A 14,564-nucleotide genomic window follows, 5' to 3' on the forward strand; every position below is an offset into this window, starting at 1 on the left:
CGGGAATTGGGGGAATTGATTCAAGTTGGAACGGTCGCAATTGGATGAAGAATGGCAAAGATAGAAGGGAAAAACTGAAAAAGTGGAATTATGGGTAATTTTAGAATTGTGGGTAAAAATGGAGTGGCGGGCATCGGGGGAATTGATGAAAGTTGGAACGGTCAGAATCGGATGAAGAATGGCAAAGATAGAAGGGAAAAACTGAAAAAGTGGAATTATGGGTAATTTTTGAATTGTGGGTAAAAATGGAGTGGCGGGCATTGGGGGAATTGATTAAAGTTGGAATGGTCAGAATCGGATAAAGAATGGAAAAGATAGAGGGGAAAAACTGATAAAGTGGAATTGTGGGTAATTTTTGAATCATGGGAAGAGGAAAGGGGATACACAAATGAAATGGTGGGAATTGGGGGAATCCATTAAAGTTGGAACGGTGGGAATCGGAGCAGGAATGGCCAAGATAGAAGGTTACAAAGTTTTGGATGAGGAAAATGGGAATGAGGAATTATGGGTAAAAATATGAAAATAGTTATGAATTACTGGAAGGTGTGAATATGAGTAGTATTCAAATTGGGGAATGTATTAACTGATTAATGTGAGTGTGAAGTGGAGAAGCTTTAAATAAAAAATGTTAAGTCCGCCACTGGGAATGAATTATGAATTGTTATACATGAAAAATATGTAATTATGGGAAAATATTGAAAATTATTAATTGTTACAATAGTGGGAATGAGCCAACAGGCGAAATGTATGAGTTAAATGTTATGAATATGAAATAGGAAAGCTCAAAATGTGAAATGTTTAATCTCCCATTGGGAATGAATGGGAAGCCCTCCCATTGGAAATGAACTATGAATATTTGAAGGATGAAAAATATGGAATTATGGGAAAATATTGGAATGTATTAATTACTGGAATGATAGGAAGGATCCCTATAACGAGATGAATAAGTTAAATATTGAAAATATGAAAAGGGAGAGCTGTAATAATGAAACAAAATATGACCCAATGTTAGTCAATGGGACTTTTTGGGGTGGAAAACCGGGAATTCTGGGAAAACTGTGAATACTTGGAATTCCAAAAATGGAAACGCCCTTCGGGCGCTTTACTGGAATAATGTGAAATTGGAACGGTGTGAATCGGATAAACTGGGAATGAGCTGAAACCCGTCGAAAAACAGGCAGAATAAGAATAATAATAATAATAATAATAAAGAAAATGGCCGAGCACAATAACATATGTGTGAAGGTTCCACCTTCACACAATAATAAAGAAAATGGCCGAGCACAATAACATATGTGTGAAGGTTCCACCTTCACACAATTAACAGTAAATGGTGAATTTTTATCTACCTAGGGCCTAAATGTCGACTAAACCAAAATGCATAGAAAAATATACATTTTTGTCTTTGCAGGTTAAAATTAGCTCTGTCATCATTCCAAACATGTGAAGCTTTGCTAAGAATATAAACACTGTATCATGTGTTGCCTAAGATTCTCCCCAATGAATGGATTGCAGATGGAATAGCTGTTGAAATTGTAGTGGACGTGCGTGTCATCACGAGACAGTTCAGCCAAAACTGACTTGAGTTCGACTGGACCAAAAAAAAAAAAAAAAACTGCGGTAGGTCACTAGAATGGAAAGAGAACCCCTGGTAACTGCTAACCTGAGTAGAGGTAAATCCACCGAGTTGGATGGGGTGACTTTCTGAGCTATTGGATTTCTCCTCAACAATTAGCAGGCAGCCATGAGGAATTTTATATAAAAAAAAAAAGTAGATTTCATACAAGTTGCTGTGTATGGTGTTTCAGTTGTAAACTGAAAAATGAGGCACTCCTATGGGATGAATGTTTTCACGGGGGAACGGAGGGAGTCGTTATTTCAGCCATATTCAGTGCATTGGCCAACAGAACCATGTTGCTTATGCTTTCAAAAAGCCATAGCCAATCCTTTTTAGGCAATGGCAAGCTCTTACTTAACATTATTGATCTAAAAAATGAACTACATTAGACAGGACAAAAAGTATCTTGACAGTTAAACTATTCCAGATTTTATCTCGATCGTTCACAAGGTTTTACAGTAGGTTCTAATTTCTTTGTGTGTGTGGGCAATTTCCTGCCTGTTTTTTGACATGTCAGCCTCTATTTACATGACAATTTTTTTCAAGGATGTTCCCTTGAAAAAGAAAACATCTACAACAGCCAAATCTTGTCATTTAAGACGGAAATGTTTTTGCTGTCAGGTGCTAAATGTTAAATCAAGTTTCCTCCGGATCTGCTCCAGACTGCGCATCTGGCAACAATTTCAATCTAACATTTAAAATCCCATATATACCAAATGTTCAGACACTAAGGTCGCTTGTCATATTTCATCATATCAAGTTTTATTATCATTGTTATTATGTATGATGTTTGTATTTTATTGTATCCAGATGACATCCTGAATCTGGATGTAACATTCCTCCTTTCTTCCTCCAGCAATAGATGTTCAACTCCCAGTTGGCTAAAATACTCTTTGTATGCTTTTATTAAAAGAAATTATCAATTAAAAAAAATCACAATTGTACGTGTTTCCCAGTTTTAAAGAGTAAGTCAATCAAAAAAAACCTAACATTTTAAACAGTAAATGTTCAGCACCCGCACCTGTAGGAACATGGCATTCTGCCTAGTATTGCTTTTGTGGAAAATCAATTAAGCAGTAAAATCTACCTATTTTTATTTTGTCACTATCTGTTGCTCAAGCTAAGGTAACAACCAATCACGATTCACCTATTTTCTGAGTTTGGGTTTGGGACATTCATAAACTGTGCTGTGATTGGCTGAGTCACTGTGATGTCATCTTCAGTCGACAGCAAGTGGCACAACGGTCGCTCCCTGAAATGGATAAAAACAGATGGCTTTTGCTTTTTAATTCATAGTCTCCAAACTTAATATTAACCAGAATGCCTTGTTTAAACTAGTGAGGCTGCATAGAAAATATTGTTAAAATTACTTTTGTTGACTTTCCCTTTTAACAATCTGGTTGAAATCACATATTGACAATGTACTTTTTAATTCTCTGTGCCACTTTTATTGTAAAAGGTAAAAATAATAATAATAAAATTAAAGTGTGGCGCTCTTGTAACATTATGTAACAAATAATAATAACATTAAAGTGTGTACCGCGACGCCCTTATAACACTATATAACAAATAATAATAATAAAATTAAAGTGTGTTCCGCGACGCTCTTTTTCATCACAAGTCACCAAATAGTGTGCAGCTCCAAACATGTGAGGTCATATTTTGCTTAATATTGCAAAAACAGGTTTCTGTCTTTCAGCCTAATGACATATTTGAGGTGAAATCGATGGTGTCAACACCCCAAATTGCTATAAATCCATGAAAAAGGACTACATACGCTCACTTAGAGGCATGTCACTCGCTCACTTTTTCCCCCTCTTTCAAGGAGCCGACAGTCTCTGAAGGTTCGTGAACACAAAGTCCTAGGTCCATATGTGGATGGTTTGTCTCAGCTGGCCGTGACCAACTTTGAGGTGAGTCTTGTGCACTTGGTATTTCACACGAATGAATAGTTTGGCTACTGTCACATAGTACTACCGAACAAAATTCACTCCAATTTGACAAACAGCATCAAACATTATTCGTTCCAGGCAAATTACACCAATCTTAACAATGTGGTTTTAATCCTAATGACACACATTATGTGAATGTGGAATGCACTTGTGTGGTTTTGGGTGGATTGTATGCCAAGCATTGGCGGGGCTTTCCTTAATTAAGTTTAAACTTCCCCACCCTATTTCTGTGTGCTTGGTATTAACGGCTGAACTGGACGAAGTGACCTAGCTGAACTGCATTTTTAAAACATTTTTTTTGTTATTGTTCTCAAATGTACAAACAGTAAAAGTTATGCAATGTCTCAATGTTGCCAGTATTGATCCCCAAACTGACTACTATGGTGCACAACTTATAACAGCTCAATGCTATTGCTTTCAAATAATTAAAAGGTATGAAGAGCAAAGGTTAAAAAAACAGTAGCCCTTTGGGGTATGTGCTGTAAATGAAACCTTTTAAAACCAACTTAAACTTGAGCTGCTTCAAGGTCAAGCGGGCTCTTTTCTTACAAGGAATGTGCATTATATCACTCGTATGTTTTTAAAGGTAAATGTACCATTCGGCGGTTTGACAACCCTCGAATCGTCTTCCACTATGATGTCTTCGATCTGCTCCTGAACTTGCCCTCCCACTCACAACAGGAGCCTATTAAGTTATGCCAAACATTGACCGCTGGCCAATCAGTGTCCACCTCATGGTGTAATTGACCTTTGTTTTCCAACCCCCGACAACTCAACCACAAGAAACCGATGGAACATATTTAAAGATTTACAGAAAGAATGAAGTTAGAGATGAAACATTTGATTAACACAATTAAAAAAAACACATAATATGACTAATTAATTGATCACAATTATGTTTTTAATACTGTTAATTGAAAGGTGCAGCCCATTTGCAGCTCATGTTTATCTTCCTCGACTTCAGGACATCGAGGTGCTCATGTCAGAGGGCAACAAATCTCGCACAGTGGCAGCCACCAACATGAACGAGGAGAGCAGCCGATCTCATGCCGTCTTCAGTATTATTGTCACACAAACGCTCTACGATCTGCAATCTGGGGTGGGTCTTTTTGACTTCATTGAGGAAAAAGTGTTCCGCAAATAGTTTGACCTTACAAGTGGGCGGGTTCATTACCAGAATTCTGGGGAGAAGGTGAGCAAGATGAGTCTAGTTGACCTGGCAGGAAGTGAACGGGTGTCCAAGACTGGCGCTGCTGGGGAGCGACTAAAAGAAGGAAGCAACATAAACAAGTGGGTGTATTTGACAATCCTGCATGTTTAAAAGCTGACTTTGGAATCGGACACATCATTAGGTATAGTGTCACAGATCAAATGCAAGACTTGTATTACAAATTGTATCTTAACGAGAAAGACAATCACTTTTGATTTATTAATATATTGGTGACTTATAGTGGCAGCCAAAAGTTTTTTTTTTTTCAAGAAAAAATTCTGACTTGTAGATCAACTCATATAAGAACTCAGACAATCCCCATTTTCCCCATTTTTAGACACTCATTTATCCAAATACTGAGAAAAAAAAGGGCAAACATATAAATAGGTTCCTGGGAATCTGAAAAATTGAATCTGGACTTTTAATAACAGAACATGCGTCTTTGAGATTGAATGAGTCAATACTTAAGTCGTTAATGTTAAAAAGCTGATTTCAAGTTCATAGCCGTGCATTTTTAATAGTTTCAATTTCTTAACCTCTTGATCTTTCAGCATCTGAATTTGAATGTGTTTCCAAACGTTTGACTGGCACTCTGCTTTATACTGTGAAATATTTAAATTGAACTTGTGATTTTAGGTCCCTTACCACATTAGGTTGTGTGATTTCTGCACTGGCTGATCAGTCTGCAGGAAAAGGGAAGGCCAAATTTGTGCCTTACAGAGACTCGGTGCTCACCTGGTTGCTCAAGGTCTGTACCCAGAGTTAAACTTGCGATGTTAGACGTTGGTGTCCCCACTCGCTTACTTTGCATGTTCTCTTCAGGACAACCTCGGTGGAAACAGCAAGACGGCTATGATAGCCACAGTGAGTCCTGCGGCAGACAACTACGAAGAAACTCTTTCAACTCTGCGCTACGCCGACCGAGCCAAGAGGATCGTCAACCACGCGGTCGTGAACGAAGACCCCAACGCCCGCATCATCCGAGAGCTCCGCGAGGAGGTGGAGAAGCTTAAAGTTCAGCTGTCTCAGGCGGAGGTGAAATTTTGGAGCTGACATAAGCTTGCTTGGCCACATTTGTTTTCATGTAATTTCATGTCATGGGATCTGCTCTAAAGTCTTTGAAGGCTCCTGAGCTGGAGGAGAAGCTCCATGAATCAGAGAAACTCATCATGGAGATGACCGTCACCTGGGAGGAGAAGCTAAGGAAGACTGAGGAGATTGCCACCGTGTGTATATATGACATATAATCATCAAATGAACTCACTTTGCTCACTAAAAAGTCAATCATGTTTACAGGAGCGCCAAAAGCAACTGGAGAGCATGGGCATCTCTCTGGAAACATCTGGGATTAAAGTTGGGGAAGACAAGTGTTTCCTGGTCAATCTTAATGCCGATCCTGCCTTAAATGAGCTGCTCGTTTACTATCTAAAGGTACTCGTTTTTACTGATGGCGGTTCATTCTGAACTTAAAGGCATCCAGATTGAGGTTCAAAGGTCAATTTAGTAATGTCACAGCAATCTGCATGGGGAATTATTGTGTCTCATTCCTTGTGTCCAACTCTATGCTGTGTATGTGCTCTCACCCCCCCCCCCCCCCCCCCAAAAAAAAAAAGATCACATGGTTACATTCAATGGCTTCATACCTTTGCATGACTGCTGTGATTCACTTTTCATTGATCACATGCAAAATTTCCAAACAGGAATAGCCTTGTGAAATTTTTGGAAGTCATAAGTAGCACAAGCGTTTGGTGTCAGTGCCACCTCTAGTTAGAGTTTCCTTCCTTCCTTCCTTCCTTCCTTCCTTCCTTCCTTCCTTCCTTCCTTCCTTCCTTCCTTCCTTCCTTCCTTCCTTCCTTCCTTCCTTCCTTATTCCATTCTTTCTTTTGTCCTTTTCTTTTGTTCTTTTTCTTTCTTTCCCTCACTTCCTTTGTTCATGCCTACCTACCCACACCTGACTATCTGAGCTGTTAGGAGCCTTTATTTATAAAAGTGAGAAGGTTTAACATATGAATGGCACGATGGCCAAAGGGTCAGTCCTGTGCCTTACAGTTGTAAGGTTTGAGATTTTGAATCTCAATTCAGGCCTTCCTGCTTAGTTTGATTTTAGTCCCCTTGATTGCAAGTGTTTCCTGCAGGTACTTTGACTTCTTTACAATTAAAAATTAAAAGACTGAATTGCCTGTAGGTGTGACTTGGGAATGCATGTTTGGGCAAGAGAGACCCTGCACTGAGTCGGTTGAAATTAGAGGACAGATAGATGGAACAAACATGTATAAAAATGACACCTGTGTTGAGAAAGCTTAGAAAATATTACACAAGCCAGATTTATAAACCATTTAGTCCGTATTTGTTTTCTGTCTGCTTTCAAAATTTGAGCTTTTGTGATTATTATTCATTTATTCTATATAGTAGTTATTAAACACAAGTGTGATCACATGTGGAGAATTTTGGCTAATCCACGCATTAGTCCGTGGGTGAAGGCAAAGTATTTTTTTCCAAAGGCAGCAGCCAAAGTCAAAAACGCCTCAAAAGCCAGGCAATCTTCTTTTCAATGTGATTAGAGTATTCTAAACAACAGTAATATTTTACTGATCCTATGTGGCTCAGAAAAGCAGAAGCAACTTGCAAGACAGTCTTGTAGGCGTGCGAGGAAGCGACCTGCTCGGCGTACAGAACAACAGGCCTTTGTCTGGGTTCTGCAGGCCAGGCCTGCCGTTTCAATGTGGAATGACCACGCTAATGTGAAATGGGCTCGCTTGTACAGGGTTGGACATCCTTTGAAAAGGGAAATGTTTGTTTAACAACGCCCACTTGCGCAGTGAGCACTTTTTTTTTTTTTTTTTTTACTTTGGCCTTATTCTGCCCCAGTTTTATTCTTTCAGGCACAGTCTTGTTTTCTCATTTCGTCACAACAAATTAGGCCAAATACGGGGGAGTTGAGTATAACTCCTTTCAGGTTTGCACTTACCGTCTCCTTAATATGTCTTCCACCTGTGTGTAGGAGCGAACGCATGTCGGTGCTGACACTTCTCAGGACATCCAGCTGTTTGGGATCGGCATCCAGCCGCTGCACTGCGTCCTGGAATTGTGCCCAGATGGTGATGTCACCTTGATGCCCATAGGGAACGCCCGGTGAGCTGCAGTAAAACTACTACTGCTTAGTGGAAGCTTCACATGAGCTCATTGTCGAGGAATTTGATTCCTCTGCTTTGATATCACAAGCATGTTTCCCCTCCACCGACAAATCAATTGTTCAACTGCTGTCAGTTTGTACCCTGAAAGGATGCAGATAATATTCCTACTTGATACTGTATTTTCCCTGCAGAACCTGTGTGAATGGAACAATGATTGATTCTTTGGTTCATCTCTGGCATGGAGACCGTATCTTATGGGGTAACAACCACTTTTTTAGGTGAGCCACACTGACTTCAAACCTGATGTGAAGTGTTTGAAAGCTAAAATTTAAAACCTGTGACAGGATCAATTTGCCCAAACGAAAGCGGCGGGACCGTTTGAAGGAGCTGGAGAGGGCCTCTCCTAGAGACAGCTTTGTGGAGGTGGATGTGGAGACCGCCAGTGAGGCATCTTCTGAGCAGGACTACAGCTATGAGTTTGCCCAAATGGAGGTCATCATGAAGACTCTGGGAAACAACGGTAATTAAGGCATTCGTTTTCAACTCGCAGGCTACGTTACATTTCTCTCGCCAGCTCATGGGGACCATAAATTCTATATAACTCTTCCTTTGATCCAGTCACTCCCACCTTATAGCATTTTTTTGGGGGGGTGGGCTTTTGAACTCTATTTTCCATCAGTCTTGGGTCAACTTTGGGTCCTGGTGATTATCTTGACAGTGATTTGTAACCGCACAATTAAAAGTTTGATAGCACGTTGAAGTTCATTCGAATTACAGTTACCCACCATGTTTACTAAAACAGACAAAAATGGCCACAAAACAGAATTGCTCGAATCATTTACTGCATCCTTTGCATTTTGGAAAATAGTTTTTTGTTTTTTTTTAACCACTGAGAAAGGGTAGGAAATATTTATTACTTTAAAACAATCCAACATGATTAATTTTACATTGTTACATTTTTGTCATGAACATTGATCCAAACTATTTGTTGCATCATGTTTAAAAGTTGTGATCCCCTTGGCTGAATTTGGTGAACATATTTTTGCCCCCAAGCCCAGAATAAAAATGACAATTCACTCAGATAGGCTAACTAGTGTAGCAGCACAATTCACATTGTATCTTTGGACAGCCAGAATTTTAAATTGCATTTAGGTCCAGATGTTATGTTGGTGGCAACTGAGAATGCAACAGAGAAAGGACAGGGAGATTGGACAGGATCAAATTTAGACAAATTAAATAAGACATACTAGAAGCTCAGATTACCAGGTAAAAAAAACATTTTTCTATTAATTTATTATGCTGCAAAAAATTATTAAATTACTTTTTCCCCAAAGCACCTTCTAATCAATAGGGGATTTAAAAGTTCTACACCCCCCAGTTGAAATTTTTTTGTGACATAACAAATGAGACAGATATATCATTTCAAAACTTGTTTTTAAAATATCTTTGGAAATAGAAATAAAAATAAGCAACTGAAATAACATGGTTGCACAAACTTCTTGATAATGCACGTTTAAAAAACAATTGGGTCAAAAGTAACCCAATCATGCATCGGGAGAAGGTCCTAGCCAATATTTGGGTCCATTTGACCCTGCTTTATGGTTTGATTTGCACAAAACAATCCCAAAAATGGATCGTTTTATTTGACAGCTTAAAGAATTTGGATGTTTTGCAGAAAATTACCCAGACTGTTGGGTCAAATGTTTCCAAATATTGGGCCAGTTTTATTATTTTTTTTTTTTTTACTCATAACTGGATCATTTTTGACCCGACTCTTATTAGAGTGGGATGTGGCTGTGTACAGAATTAACCAATCGCATTTAAACTCCGGTTAAATTGGAGTAAGCTCACATCGACCGCTATTGTAGGTGCCTCTGATTAACCGCAAATCAGAAAAATCAGTTACTTCATATCATAGCAGTTGTGTGCTAAATTACTCCCAATAAAAGTCTGTTTTATGTCACATTTTAACACACCTGCATGTGCTTTTCTAGACCCCATGCAGAATGTGGTCCAGGTTCTGGAAAAGCAGTACTTGGAAGAGAAGCGCACAGCTCTGGAAGAGCAAAGGATGATGTACGAGCGGGAGCTGGAATCGCTTCGACAACAACTTTCTCCCGAGAAAACACAACAGCACCACCGCAGCAACAGTGAACGCCTCGCGTTCCAGACGAACACACCGCACGGCAAGCTGCAACTGTGGACAGAGGAACGGTTCGTGGCACACAAACAAAATAGACCGTGTATAAGCTATGTTTGTATTTTCATCACTTGTTACTCAATACAGAATACTAATTCATTTCTAAGTAGGACAGCCAAGTTCTGCTCTGCTAGATTTTCCCATGCATTCTCATCCCATAATACGAGGTTCTATCCCATCGTCAAGATTGAGATACTGCAAGACAGTCTTTAGTGAGTAATGCAAAATTACGGCTGGCCTCATGAAGTGAAGATAACCGCCTCTTAAAAGTTGCCACTGGAAAGGCTTCAGTGAAGTGAAGCTCTGGGTCACATTCAAGGTTCTGGTCAGGTCAAACCACAAACTGAGACATTGCCACCAAGCAGCATTCTGCTGCATGTGTGTTGGATTAAATCTCAAAGCCTTCTTGTGCACCCAGGGGGAATTCCAATTTCGCACATTTTACCACTGACTTGTTTTGATTCTATTTTGATTTTTTTTTTTTGGGGCATTATTGGTCAGCTACTGTGGATATTACCCCTGCTAGATACTGCACAGCCAATCCACACAAGTTTTTTTTACACAACTAGTTAATGTATGGTTTCCAATATAGCACTACTAATAGAATCTTTTTGGGTTCCATAGAACAAACATGCATCCTACTTGCAACAGTTGTGCACATCGATGTACACCTGACTTTAATGATATGGACATGTTTTTTGTAAGTAGGACTTTTAAGTAATGCAGTTTCGTCTTGAAGATCAAATATATTTACGCAACTTTATCAGAAATTCTGAGAGGTGAGCCAAGGAAGAACGCATAAAATGCTTCCTTGTGAAAGTGCACATCCAGGGTTATTTATTTTCGTTTCAACAATAGATGGATGGTTATGCATATGTAACCACACAACGACTGGAATAAATACCCCTCATAATATGATCATTTATGACACCATGTCTGGAGTAATCATATACAGAAGCACGCATACGCATTACTGGGCATTGAATCACACTAATCGTGTACAACACATTCTATTTTCCGAAACATTTAAAAAACAGATTGACCCGCATCAGCAATTAAAACTTATCAGTATGCGTGATACTGTCAAAAGCATATTTCTTCTCGGTCCATTGTCATTATAGTTAATTTTCTTTGTGGTAATAAAATGATAAAAACATGGGAAGTGTAGCTCAGTTGTCAAGACTCGATTTGACCTGTGCTACATCTGTACTTGTACTGCTGTGACGTACAAGATTTTAAACTTGTTCTCTTGCATTGTTGTGTTGTACATAGAGTACATCTTTGTATTGCATTAGTTGTAAAAGACAATGTAGCCTTCCTTGTTTCCTCTTGAATAAATGTTTTCTCTTTGCGTGTTTGTGTGCATCAGGGACGAACTCTTCCGACAGAGTCTTTCTCGGCTCAGGGAGCAGGTTCTGAAAGCCAACACCCTGGTGCGAGAGGCCAACTTTTTGGCAGAGGAGATGAGCAAACTGACCGACTATCAGGTCACTCTTCAGATTCCTGCAGCCAACCTCAGCGCGAACCGCAAGGTGAGCTGGCTTAACCGCTGCCAATCATGCAAAGTATGTGCCCTAGTCCTAGTGTCGCTAAGGTGTTTGTTTTCATCCAGCGTGGAGCCATAGTGAGTGAGCCAGCCATTCAGGTGCGCAGGAAAGGGAGGGGAACTCAGGTGTGGACTATTGAGAAGCTGGAGAACAAGCTGGTGGACATGAGAGACCACTATAGAGACTGGAGGGAAGGCTCAGAGGAAGTGGTAAGAAACAGAAAACAGGAGCGTAAAAAAGGGTTTTCATGGAAATTGTTTTTGTGTGTGTGTTTGTTTACAGTATAGTAAGACAAATGGTAAACACTGTGACCCATTTTATGACGCACAAGAGAACCACAACCTAATAGGAGTGGCCAACATTTTTCTGGAGTGCCTCTTCCATGATGTCAAACTGCAATATGCTGTTCCCATCATCAGCCAACAGGGGGAGGTAAGAGAATGCCAGCGTTAACAGCCTTAAACATGTTTTTTTTGGTTTTGTTTTGTTTTTTTTAATGGAGATGTGATTTTGTGTGCACATGCAGTTAGCAGGCAGGCTGCATGTGGAGCTGATGCGGGTCAGTGGTGCCGTACCCGAGCGCCTTTGCGGAGGAGACGACTCCTCCGAGAACTCCAGTGAGAGTAGCTGCTATGAGGTCTTGGACACCAACGGAGAAATTGTCCATATGGCCAAGAGGCTCATTATCAGGGTAAAGGCCACATGTTTTTAAGAAGAACCACATGACTTGTGTAGAGACACCGTGATTTATGAGTGCCAATTTACTAGTTTGGAGTTTTAGCTTGTTCAAACATTTCTCAGGATTTTTTTGAATGGGTATATACTGTACATCACCAGTCAAAAGTTTGACAACATCTTCAAATGGTCTCAAAAACATTAAGAAGTCAATATAGTATATAATATATTATATATAATATAAAGTCAATGTATTAACTCTTGATAATGCAGAGCTATGAACCGAAAGCCTTTCCAGCTCATTTTCCACATCATAAAGCTTAAAATTTATCAAGATATGTAAAGCTGTTATCTGAGGAGAAAAAAGGTGTTTACTTTGAGGAATCTAATTTCAATCTGTTTTCAAAAAAATCATTGGTCTTGTCACTCTGATCTCAAGACACAATTGCTCAAGTTCATTGAGTTACAACTGAATATACTTGAGTATTGAAGTACCTCTGCACCAAAGTATGTAGGCTTCATACTGTGTGAATGCGTTTCCCATTACAGGTCCGCATCAGGGAGGCGACGGGGCTGCCCCTCAACCTGTCCAACTTTGTCTTCTGTCAGTACACCTTTTGGGAACATGGCGAACCCACAGTGGCCCCTCCAATGGTTAGCCCGGACAGACCTTCCCCTCGGAGCCCAGACGCACAGTTCACCGTCCAGTTTGACCACTGCAAGGTGAGAAATACCTTTTTTTTTTTTTTTTTTTTTTTTTACTTCACCTGACTCGTTTGTCAGTGATTTTGCAGGTGCAGAATGTTTGAGCCTTGGCAGAGATCTTCAAGTGTGCTATATCAACATGAGCACTGTTTGTGAAATCAAGTAAAGCCTCAGTGTTGTTGATTTTTTTATTTTTTTTACTTTCAGGACTATGTTGTACATGTGACAGATGACTTTCTGGAGTTCATATCAGATGGAGCATTGGCAATAGAAGTATGGGGTCATTGCTGTGCTGGGAACGGACATGCTCGGTGGGAGTTAGACGCGCTGGAAGCCAAGACTCAAACGCTCCGAGACAGGTATGTACGAGTTGAGTTAACGCTGAGAGATAAACACGGACGGATGCGTACAGATCCCTAACTTTGCTGGTTCCACGAAGGTGGACCGAGGTGTCACGCAGGATCGAGCTGTGGGTTTCCATCCAGGAGCTCAATGAACAGGGAGACTACGCCGCTGTGGAACTGCATCCTGGAAAAGACATCAGTACAGGAGGAGTCTTCCAACTGCGGCAGGTCGGAGAAAAACTGAAAACATTGTGACTCGTGTAATTATGTTTAAAAAAAAAAAAAAAGGCATTTCGAAGCACCACACTGAGGTTGATCCGTCCACGCAGGGTCATTCGAGGAGGCTGCAGGTCACCGTGAAGCCGGTCCAAAATTCGGGAACTCTGCCTCTGCTGGTGGAGGCCATGTTGTCCGTCTCCATAGGATGTGTGACACTACGTTCCTCCAAATTGCAGAGACCCCTTGATACCTACCAGGTCTGTGAAACCTATTTTTACTGGATAAGTACATGACACTGAAATGCTGAAAAATGTTAAAATAAAACATTTTGGGAACAGTGATCATTTCACCCCAGTTAGGTTCATATGCTAACCCATTAGCATATGGGTTAATATGGTAATGGTAAGCTGACCTGTTAAAATAGCATGTTATTATTAACCTAGAAGACGGTATAATCCTGACAAATCTAATAACTGTATTTCATACTTCCCATTATAAGCAATTAGTTTGCAATTGATTGCCTCCTAAGCGGAAGGCTATGGTCTATGTGCCCCCACTAGTTAAAACACAGTACTGTATTCTGATTAAATTTGTGTCTAATGTGACGTAAGTAACAAATCCACCCGTTTTTGTCCATCTCAAATGGGACCATTTTGTCACTTGCTGTCAACAGAAAATGACATCACAGTTGCTGTGGGCTTAGAAAAAGAAATCTCAGCTCACTCGTTTTCTGAATTTGGTTTTGTGACCTTAACTAGCCCAGCTGTGGTTAGTAAAAAGTCGTAAAAAGGGTGTACTTTACTTCTTTTTGTTTTTACATTCAATAAACACTAAATTAATCACAATACTGTACAGTATGTGGACTAAAAAATAACATGGCTTCCCCTTTAAGAATTACATTAAAAAAAAAATAGATAAGGCTAGGCTTCCTCTTTTAATGGTTGAAGTAATGCACAAGAA

General features: G+C 39.9%; 1 protein-coding gene across 2 annotated transcripts in view; it reads left to right on the plus strand.

Annotated features, from left to right (window-relative positions):
- The window catches only part of LOC148426628 (kinesin-like protein KIF13A), a 51,120-nt gene that overhangs the window by 26,056 nt on the left and 10,500 nt on the right, over positions 1 to 14,564 (plus strand). For both annotated transcript variants that reach the window (XM_088410385.1, XM_088410384.1), the window contains exons 7-25: positions 3,444 to 3,531; positions 4,535 to 4,669; positions 4,748 to 4,860; positions 5,417 to 5,528; positions 5,603 to 5,815; positions 5,896 to 6,006; positions 6,077 to 6,211; positions 7,782 to 7,912; positions 8,106 to 8,192; positions 8,259 to 8,434; positions 9,909 to 10,128; positions 11,484 to 11,646; positions 11,727 to 11,870; positions 11,944 to 12,093; positions 12,188 to 12,352; positions 12,886 to 13,059; positions 13,249 to 13,400; positions 13,481 to 13,613; positions 13,715 to 13,861. In XM_088410385.1, the coding sequence (XP_088266511.1) occupies positions 3,444 to 3,531; positions 4,535 to 4,669; positions 4,748 to 4,860; positions 5,417 to 5,528; positions 5,603 to 5,815; positions 5,896 to 6,006; positions 6,077 to 6,211; positions 7,782 to 7,912; positions 8,106 to 8,192; positions 8,259 to 8,434; positions 9,909 to 10,128; positions 11,484 to 11,646; positions 11,727 to 11,870; positions 11,944 to 12,093; positions 12,188 to 12,352; positions 12,886 to 13,059; positions 13,249 to 13,400; positions 13,481 to 13,613; positions 13,715 to 13,861 (2,749 nt within the window). The remainder of the gene's footprint in view (positions 1 to 3,443; positions 3,532 to 4,534; positions 4,670 to 4,747; positions 4,861 to 5,416; positions 5,529 to 5,602; positions 5,816 to 5,895; positions 6,007 to 6,076; positions 6,212 to 7,781; positions 7,913 to 8,105; positions 8,193 to 8,258; positions 8,435 to 9,908; positions 10,129 to 11,483; positions 11,647 to 11,726; positions 11,871 to 11,943; positions 12,094 to 12,187; positions 12,353 to 12,885; positions 13,060 to 13,248; positions 13,401 to 13,480; positions 13,614 to 13,714; positions 13,862 to 14,564) is intronic.

The sequence above is a fragment of the Hippichthys cyanospilos genome, chromosome 3 (assembly GCF_059441005.1).
Source record: "Hippichthys cyanospilos isolate Australia breed blue-spotted pipefish chromosome 3, RoL_Hcya_1.0, whole genome shotgun sequence".
Classification (NCBI taxonomy): Eukaryota; Metazoa; Chordata; class Actinopteri; order Syngnathiformes; family Syngnathidae; genus Hippichthys; species Hippichthys cyanospilos.